Source organism: Magallana gigas, chromosome 6, assembly GCF_963853765.1.
Source record: "Magallana gigas chromosome 6, xbMagGiga1.1, whole genome shotgun sequence".
Taxonomy (NCBI): Eukaryota; Metazoa; Mollusca; class Bivalvia; order Ostreida; family Ostreidae; genus Magallana; species Magallana gigas.
The window spans coordinates 30,196,955-30,207,961 of NC_088858.1; the positions used below are offsets into that span (position 1 = coordinate 30,196,955).

The following is an 11,007-nucleotide window of genomic DNA, read 5'->3' on the forward strand; positions in this document are numbered from 1 at the left end:
ACAATGCATGTCGGAAGTCCTATATAAAATTTTGGTTTTTAAATGAAAATGATCTGAAAACATATTTCTAATTGTTGCTGCAGTCACAGCCAAGAGACATGTACAATATACCACTTAAAACTGACATTATATAAATAGTGCCTGTTTGGGAGGGTAGCAGTTGAAATTGACACCCCGAGAAAACCATTGTCAACCGACGCGAAGAGGAGGTTGACAATGGTTTTCGAGGGGTGTCAATTTCAACTGTTATCCTCCCAAACAGGCACTATTTATTTTGTTATACTGAATGTCTAATTTTTAAGAAAATTTTACTGCTTTTATATAGGAATAACGTGAATTCTACAGCGAACCGTACGCGCATAATTTTCGCGCATGTAACATTTTTTAATGTTACCCGTTGCTAAGTGCGTTGCTAACGCTGAGGGTAATAGAAAGGATTATGAACTGCGTCTTAACCAATCAGATTTCAGTATTTAACATGAAAGTTTAACAATACATAATATTCATTCTGTCAATGTTAATGTGATCAAACAGCCACCAAGTGGACAGAGATAATAAAATATGTATAATGACTTGTGATACTAGTTTTTAAATTTAAAGAAGAAAAGTTACTTTTGGTAAATTGGTCTACTTTGTTAGCATTTCAAAGACCTGGACTTAAAGTCAGCTGCTATTTTTACAACATATTTTCTCTTTTCATTTTACATACATGAACAAATCCCATGACGTCGGTTTTGATGTCATTAAACAACTTGGTTACACGATGGACAAAGTTTATCACAGGCTGAAACTCTGCTGGTAAGTCTGCTGGATCAAAGCTCCCAATTTTTTTCATGGCAGATGATGTAATATTTCTCAGGTTCAATACCTTTTAAAAAAAAAGATCATTGCATCATCATTTATAAACAAAATTAAACTTTCAATATTTACATTACGTGTAAATTCCCCCTTATGTTTGTACTGTAAACCTGAAACTTTCAATCTCCTATAAAAACATTTAAGCGCATGAGCGCAAATACAAAGGTCATCACACGTTTTTAATATATTTTTTATTGTAAGATAAAATGAAACGTGCAAACTTACATGTTAGCAATTTGATATGAACTGATGAAAAACATAATCGTTAAATCGTGTCTATTCGTTTATACATTGTAAAAAAGGTTTTTCTCTACAAAATTTCTGGCACTTTATTTTTTGTCGGAAAAAAAACCTAAATAAAATGTTAATATGACCCGCTGTTCCATGCATGTTTCATATTCCAGACTAAGAGCGTTCATTATGGCTTTAAAGCGACGACGCACATAATTTTTAGCATATCGTCGGTCCTATAACACACCAGGCTGTGCAGACAAATTATCATACCAGGCTGTGCAGACAAATTATCATACTGCGCTAACACCCGATAATAAATTTGTCTGACGCCCCGGTGTGTTATAGGACCGACAAAATCCAAAAATAAGAATTATATGCTAAAATGAAATAATAAAATTATTTCTTTTCAAGAATATTAAAAGGAACATTTTTGACTTTCATGAGATCAATTAAATTGGAAGCGTGATCAAATCCAATAAGGCTCGAAAGGCTTAAAGATACATGTAGATTTGATCCCGTACTGACCATTATTGGGTTTTTTTAAAAACCAAAGAATTATTCTTTCTTACTTACATGTATATTTGACCTTTTATTCAATTCTTGTACGTAAAATCTTGTACTGATATTTTTATCACGCAAACCCTGCCTGTGCCCAAAAAGCGTTATACCATTTTACACAAATCGATTTTTCAAGTGACGAAGTAATGCAAAGCATTGACAAAAGACGCTGTTGATCTACATTCTAGCTACATTTATATGTCAATGATGAAATTATCAAAATATAGAACCAAAATTTGATTTGTTGACGTATCACCGACAAAGACTATAAAAAAATTAATGTCAAGAAATCAAACACAAAAAAAAACTATCAGATCACAAACATCTGCTTTTTTTAAAGTACCTTTTGAGGTAAAGTAGAAATAGCTTTAATGAGCTCATCTATCACATCCTTAATGTTTAGTTTTCCTGAAATGATGTCCTTAAAGAGCTGAACTCCTTCCTTAATTCCTTCACTGATCTCCTTTAATTTTTTGGAGAAATTAGCTGCCAACTTAATCATTTTCTTCATGTCGTTTCCCTGAAATTGAATATTTCAAATCACTTTAAGAACTTTGTTTACTCAGGGTTTGAGTTTTCAAATTTGGATTGTTATAAAGTTAAATATCATACGTAAAATTTGTTGTAAACACAAAAAGTATTAATGAAATGATTTATTATTGATATAACAATCAATATTTTTACTATATTATGGAATAAGGCTTAAACAAAATTAGAGTCCTAGCAAAACAGCGGAAATTCGGACTAATTTTTTTCTTCAGATTCTGTTTTTCACTGAAATATTTTTGGCGGTACAAGGATATTATAAGTTAAGATTTTATTTGTTAGCCAATATAATTTTGCATATTTTCTGTTGGTTTTATCTCACTATTTCATTAAAGTAAACGTTTGGAACACACTACAAAAATATTGAAAAATGCTTAAAAACTATAAAAGTCACCCCTAAGTGTTTAACATTGGACTTATATAGATTTCATGCCAGCAGAATAAGGGCAATATAATTAGTTTGATATCATAAATGTTTTAGTATCATCATAATTTAATTTTTTGTTAAATTGAATTAAAAACTGGTATGGATTTGAAAACTGATAGAGGAAATTTGAAGTGGAATATTTATGAAACTTGTCAATTAAACTTGAATGTTTTTTATCTATTTAGTGTCACTGTCATTCATAAACTGTATCTCATTTTCAAAAGGGTTCAGCCATTTGTATTATTTTTACAATTAAGAAAATCTGTCATATTGTAAAATATTAGGGATTTTTCTTGAATTTTCCAAAAATGTTTAATGACCATTAACTTAAAATCAGGTCATTGACCTACTTTTTGAAATTGAAAAATAACACCACAATAAAATGTCTATTACAAGTAAAGATGGTTTTTCATTATCATGTGTTATTTAATTTTTCATTCTGAGTAAACGTAATCCTTAACGAGGCCGAGTACAGAACGAGTACGCACGCTTTCGCGCAGCGTTTCATTTGTATTGTGACGTCATCTTTTTGCTTTGTTGACGCCATGGCGTGGTAGTTTCAACTGTAGATATTTAGCGAAATTTGTTGAAAATAGCTCGTTTGATGCGTAAAATTGATATTATATTGTGAAATAAACATAAATGTCTCGAAGTATAAGCTATATTTGGGCTCGGGTTGAAAACGTGAAGAGGGTTCAGCAAGCCTAGCCCTCTGTAACGTTTTCTTAACCCGCCTAAATATAGCTTAATTCATATATTTCAAGACAGTAACCAAGTATTTTATATTAATGACCCTTAATATGTGATGTTATATATTTATTTATTACTTAAATGACTCTGAATGTTTTAATGATACTATAAAGATCACCATTTCCGTCTTTGTCAAATAAAAAATAGCCATTTTCTTGCAAACTGGGAAATTGGGCATACAAAAAACAACTTTGATAAGACCCATGGAACAAACCAGGCGGTTAAAGGGCTTTTTTATTTGACTATTTGTTGCCTTTAAGCAATAACTTTAATATGTAGAACAGAAAAAGAAATCCCTAGGGCAGAAGATTATAAAAAATGTAAGAAATGTGCAAAATTGATATATTTCAAGCAAAATCCCATAGGGTCCTATGTTAAAAATTAACAAACTTTGAGATGATCCCTTGAACAAACGGTGTGGTAAATGTCTTTTTTTTTATCATAAAATAATAATTTTATCAGTAGAATTTCATTAAATCAAAGGCCGGAACGTCCACAAAGGCGTCGAGCTGACATTTTCTTTTAGATATATATATAAAATGATATCAATGATTTGAATTTTTGTAGTATTAGTCGTTTATCAAATAATGAATATTAGAATAAAAAAAGTAAATGAATTATGTTTTGTGTGCTTTAAAAACAAAAATCAGTATACTTTCTTATAAAGGGCAGAAGATTATAAAAAATGTAAGAAATGTGCAAAATTGATATATTTCAAGCAAAATCCCATAGGGTCCTATGTTAAAAATTAACAAACTTTGAGATGATCCCTTGAACAAACGGTGTGGTAAATGTCTTTTTTTATCATAAAATAATAATTTTATCAGTAGAATTTCATTAAATCAAAGGCCGGAACGTCCACAAAGGCGTCGAGCTGACATTTTCTTTTAGATATATATATAAAATGATATCAATAATTTGAATTTTTGTACTATTAGTCGTTTATCAAATTATGAATATTAGAATAAAAAAAGTAAATGAATTATGTTTTGTGTGCTTTAAAAACAAAAATCAGTATACTTTCTTATAAATTAGGTTCTGATGCGTTTATAATACAATAACTCATCATGGTTACAAAAAATCAAAGAAATTTCAAAGTTCAAAAATAAATTATATTTTTTTTCTGCTTTAAACAGTCTTTGAACAATTTTGGTTCATAATTTAAATACATTTACAGTGTGTCCCTAATAATAATAAAAAAACGTACCTTTTTAATATATTCCATTTCCCGTTTGAAACAAGATTACCTATGGTATGGTTGTTTACAAACAAATCCAAAACACTTGCTATTTAAAATGCTCGACAAAACCGACTGCATTATCGTGTATATTTATTGCAACAAAATCACTAGATACGTTAATCGCTTATATTCATTTTGGATGCAGTGCCCGATAACAAATAAATTTACATATCAAATTTTATTTCTATCGGGCACGGTCTCCAATTAAAATAAAAGCGATAAACACAAATAATATTTAGTGAATGTTTACACCTTATTGTATTCATTCGCCATTCTTGATTAGGCAAATTTATACTCATGCAATGAGTTGTCAATAACCAGGGAGGCAAAGTTGGATTTTTGTACACAATGTAGTTAAATAAATGGAATAAAAATCTTGTAATACGTTTAATACTTTAAGGAACTTGTTTCCTGTGCGCATTTAAAAGGCGGTTGCCAATCCAGACGATCGCTAGAAGGCTGCCGGGCATTAGCTCGACGCCTTAAAAATCTAGGGCAGAAAAAATTAGACCCGGCCTCGTTAAACACAAAATACACATGATTTGAATTTATGTTTGATTTATCCATGATATATCATAGTCCAGTCAATCTAGCTAAAAATAATATCCCAACCTCAAAGTAATTACAACAAAAGGTCTCTTTGCATAGTTCGGATCTACTGACATATCCTATTGATCATATGAAAAATCGACAGAAGTTCATTGGCTACTTTTTCCGCATTTTTGGGTTAAAGTGTTCACTTGGTTTTTGCATTGAAATGGCTGAAAACTGGAAAAGTTCATCCTTTTGACAAAAAATAGTTAAAAAAAGCTAAAATATATGATTATATCTATGAGTATTTATTATTAAAGATACAGTAATTTTAAAACACCATTTTCAAAAATTAGGCTAAAAACTGCATTATTGTGATAAAATAGATAAAAACTGGAAATGAGTCATTTTTTATAGTCAAAAAACAAAGTCGATTTGAAAAAACAAAACTTTTTAGACAGTACATTACATCAGAATACAATGATATTCTTTACGTTTGTTTAAACATCTGAATATTGGGATAAATCCTTTTCTTAAAGAAAGAATGAGAAAAACTAAAATAAAAGACTGTCATTATTGCATCATTATTAAAATGCACTATTAAAAAACCCTCTATATATAAAAAATTAATATTGTATCACTTATCTACTGAAAGAAAAGAACCATATGGGGCTTTTTTTAAAGAAACAGTATCAAATCGGAAATTAATAAATCAAAGGCTGCTTTAAAAAGAAAAAAATATAACGGTTAGCAATATTTGAGCCAGTAAAACGTTTGTCAACTTCTATATATGGCACCATGCCTTGAAATAAATCATTTAACTGTACAATACAGTTTTGAAATTGAAACACATTGAAAATTAAAAAAAAAATATGCAAAAATTTGCTTCAGATTCTTACAGTGTGTTATTTGACGCAATATTTTATTTGACACAATGTGTAACGTTCTTAATTCCTTCATTGGAAAATGTGATATTCTATATTAATTTACAAAGGCATGCAAATTCAATCATTCTCTAAGCTAATATGTTTTATGTACAGTGCTACGGTTGTGGCGAACGAACCAAGAATTACACATACATTGCACCATTTTCAACGTAGTGTTATTTTGACAGTTATCAATATTATACATGTAACATCAAATAATATTTGAGAGAGAGAGAGAGAGATATTTTAAATTAAATTCCTTAGAAGGCGTCAAAAGAGTGAAGGAATTCACTGTAAGCAGAGAGAAAGTGTGTATACATATCAAATGTTGTCATTGCTGATCATTTATCCATGAATTCCACACTATTAACATACACGTACCTACATTACTACTCCGAGTCTTTTATTTCATTGAAATGCTTATCAATACTGTCAAAACTAGTTATATCAAACACAAATTCATCTGCTACATGGCGGTTATTTCCCTTTTGTGAACTCTTTTCCTTTAGGTGGCTCTAACGTTATGTAAATTTAATATATATTATACGCAAATTCGAAATCAATTTTAAGAGAAAAAAAAAATAGCCGATCAATTTTTGTCGATGTTAAATATGTTGTTAAAGTAAAAACATAATTTAAATTCCAAAAAAATTTCTTTTGTTGCAATTAGTTTCACGTTAAACTTGAATTCGACTAGACTATATATATGTTGCATATCAGGTATAAGGTTGCTTTTGGAAGTTGATTTTAATCCACTTTCCTACGCAGTTACTCTGGCAAAGCGGAAGTAAAACAGTGTTTGAACCTAAACACAAATCATCAACGCTGACAAAACGTGTACTTGAAAATAATCGATAAATTCGATCTAGTGTAAATAGAAGCAATGTATTTTAAGGAAATTTATTTAGAAATGCATTAACAATAGTAAGATTTTAAATGGTACGAACAATTTAGATATTTTTGTAGTCGTGTGTATTCATACGCCAGAATTCGATTTCTACTGTGGCGTTTTGAATCAAGCACAGACTATCCAATCTAATGATAGAACCAGTACTGACGTAGACTACATCTTATTATCAATTGTTTGTTAAAAATTGCTTTGATACACTTCAAGAAATATTTTGATTACCGTCAAATATATAACAAATGATAGATTTTAATGGCGTTAATTCTATCTTTGAATGTTACACAACGTGATTTATGTGACGTTTTTGTCGAAAAAAAAACCCCGAGAATTCATATTGGAAAAAGAAATATGCTAATTTTTTAAATATAGCTATAAAAATACTTGCCATGCGAAAAGAAAAACCCCGAGAATTCATATTAGATAAGATTGTGCTAATCAATCAAATAGAACTAAGAAACTACTTGACATGCGAAATAACATATCGTTATTATCAAAATAATATCAATAAAATAAACTCACTTCAGTACCTCTGTAATTTGATTTTTACTTATATCACGAATAATTAACATTTTAAGCAAAATGGTGATTTTTTATATTAAACGTTTCATTATAATAAACATTTTATGCAAAATGGTGATTTTTATATCAAAAGTTTCGTTATTAGATTTTTCATAACACAAACTTTTTTTTAAATACCTGTAAAATGTTTATACTGTACTCTGCTCCTCCTTTAAAGCAGACTCTTGCCAAGAAAAATTCAATGTTAGTACCAATAAAGCCAAGATGGACTCTTGCATATGCTTCATCATGAACTTTGACTTTGACATGGCCATGGGTAGGTGCTACGGGAAAAATATTGAGAATTTTACTCAAATCATGAACCAACAAACACAGAATTTAACTCTTCTTAAAGATATTAAAAAAACCCACTAACCAACAACTAAGTCAAGAAGATTCATCATGATGACACCAAATGATGCCCCAATACTTTTAGATCCTATCAGTTTCTGCCAATCTACACTTGGTGCTTCCAGTTTGAACTTCAATCCATCCCAAATGCTTCTTCTTGACCTGTGATGACCTTGTGATAGGTCCAACACATCAATGCCAGCATCGTATGGATCAATCATTGCTGTGCCATTTTCTGATGTTTCACTAAAACTTTATAAATGCCGACAAGATTAAGAAATACCACCTCAAATTCTACTCTAATTTCACGATGTATCGCTTTTTAATTGTTGGTACATTGCTAATATGTTACCACATAAAACAAACTTCGATTCATCCAATGTAATAAACTTAAGAATATATATTTGATTCTAACCTGTTGAATGGTGCTATCATTTTGCCTTTGGGATGCCCCATGTATAATAGAGAAGCTTCATAGCGAACTGACTGGTCTTCATCAAACAAAGCAGCATACAGCAGAGTATCAGCAGCCTGAAACAAGGATACTCAATAACAACTGAAGAAATACTAGTTATAAAATTCTAGAACACGTAACAAAAGAGACTCAGAATTGTAACACAAGAAGGTACAACGTACATCTCATTTTATGATTATAGCTTCTAGATTATAATAGAAGTAACTAGTAAAAAATATGTCAAAATTGCGCAAATACTGAAAGAAAAATCCACTATTAAATTACATGTTGATGCTCATATTTTCTGAGTGCATGGCATCCAGCTCTTTTTATCCACTGGGAATTTGTGCTGTTGATGTGGGAAATGATGTAGTCATACGACTCGTCCATTCTGGCATTCCCGAGAGTCTCAAGCAAAATGACTTTGTGATGGTCATAAGACTCTTTCTCTTTATCTGTCATCACTGCTCTCTTCTGTCTGTATTCATACGGGTCTACAAATATTCATACAATAAAAACAGAATTTCCTTCAACAAAACATGTTTTTTTATCCTTTCATCTTGTAAGAAACCTTGTGATTCATCTGAATCCAGACTGGTAAACAATGTTTGCATAGTCATACTCTTCTGCAAATATTCATACAATACAAAAAGAATTTCCTTCAACAAAACCAATGCTTTTTTATGCTTTCATCTTTCAAAATACCATGTGATTTATCTGAATCCAGACTGGTAAACAATGTTTGCATAGTCATACTCTTCTGCAAATATTCATACAATACAAATTGAATTTCCTTCATCAAAACAAATGCTGTTTGATCATTCCATCTTTCAAAATACCATGTGATTTATCTGAATCCAGACTGGTAACCAATGTTTGCATAGTCATACTCTTCTGCAAATATTCATACAATACAAACTGAATTTCCTTCATCAAAACAAATGCTGTTTGATCATTCCATCTTTCAAAAACCTTGTGATTCGTGCGAATCCGGATTTATTTGGTAAATAATGTTTGCATGGTCATACTAAATCACATAATCATGGTCTACTATTTACGATTTTCCCTCACAAAAACATCTAGCTTGTAATACAGAATCATGAAGTGACATAAGATTTCATACAATCAGCATACAATCTGTTCATATATTGTGTACATGTACTTTTCTGTATGTATGAACTTAACATTCATCCATAAATTTGATAACCATATTTAACTAACAATGCAATAACTATGCAATGTTTTGCACACCTACCATGTATGCCTAGTAAAGAATGTGCCCATTGTGTTGTCCTCTTTGCTCTAAGAATATTTCCCTCTTTTGCCAACTTGTGGCTAACAGCTCCAAGTGCCAGCATGCACCGACTGTGAGTATCCTTTACATAAAAACTTTCTGGAAACTTTTCTTTGTGAAAGACAGCATCTTCTATTACTTTTAGCAGAATCTGTAGAATTTAATTTTTACTACTTAATTCACGTCATATGCCATGTATGCAAAGCACAGAACAACAAACCTAAACATTTAGATTATTCAAGCGTGTATCTTATAGTTGTGCTCCTGGTAACATTTGTAAATGAAACTACCCACCCAATAAACAAATAACAAAGAATGTTCAGAAAACAAGCCAGTTAAATATGAATAATAACTTCCTCTTGCGATTGAAATTTAAAGAAAGTTGCCTCGCATACAAGACACACTAGGCATGTATGTGTAATTCCCGGAATGCAACTTAAGACTGCTAATGAAATGTCTTATCAGTCATTAGTACCAAAGATTCATCTTGGTTTATTGCATTACTAAGTGTAAATGGCGAATAATTTTTATTATAAAGCTTAATTTAAGGCTTAGCTGTATAGAAATCAATTACCAGAAAAATAAGATTTTTAACTAATACTTTGTATACATTAAATTACCTCATGAGGAGATCTGGATTTGGTTGCCAAATGTGTCAGGACTCTTTTGACTAATTCATGATTTGGATTTTCATTTAAAAAAATCTTTTCTGCCAATAGTTTGTCTGCTAGTTCTGTATTCAATGCACCAAACACATCAATCATATTTTCTTGAGCTCTTCTATTTACAGGAAAACTGTAAGGATATCATAATTATAAACAAAAAGTATCGAAAAAGCTATTATAGCATACTTTCTTGGTATGTTATAGGACCGCCGAAATCCAAAAAAAGAGCATTCAATGCTTATATTTATATTCATACTGATGTTTATTTGTATTAAATAATTTGTGTATCGTCGCTTTAACTCCATTAAATTCACTCTTAGTCAGGGATGTGAAACAAACATGGAACAGCCATATTTATGTGTTATTTAGTTTGCTTCTGTGATTTAAAATATAGTGTCAGAAACTTTGTCAAAAAATTGTTTTTATTGACAAATACATATGATTTAAAAATTATTTTCCATTTATACATATCAATTTGGTTATGTTAGTTTTAACATTTTATTTAATTTTACAATAATAATTATACTCATAACGCATGACGACGTTTATATTTGTGCTCCTGGCCAAGTGTATTTATAGGAAATTGAACGTCGCAGATTTCCTATGCATACATAGGGGAAATATAATATATATATATATATATATATATATATATATATATATATATATATATATATATATAAGGCTTGGGGTAATGCTAAATGTAAT

The 11,007-nt window shown here is 30.3% G+C and overlaps 1 protein-coding gene across 1 annotated transcript; it reads right to left on the reverse strand.

Annotated features, from left to right (window-relative positions):
• Nucleotides 1-510: 510 nt before the first annotated feature.
• On the reverse strand, nucleotides 511-10,425 carry LOC136275985 (uncharacterized). The gene is made up of 8 exons (XM_066086475.1): nucleotides 10,255-10,425; nucleotides 9,596-9,785; nucleotides 8,626-8,834; nucleotides 8,302-8,417; nucleotides 7,912-8,138; nucleotides 7,674-7,819; nucleotides 1,994-2,170; nucleotides 511-868 (listed from the first exon to the last, which is right to left on the reverse strand). The coding sequence occupies exons 1-8, from the start codon at nucleotides 10,396-10,398 to the stop codon at nucleotides 677-679; spliced, it is 1,401 nt and encodes a 466-aa protein (XP_065942547.1). The 5' UTR covers nucleotides 10,399-10,425; the 3' UTR covers nucleotides 511-676.
• Nucleotides 10,426-11,007: the final 582 nt, after the last annotated feature.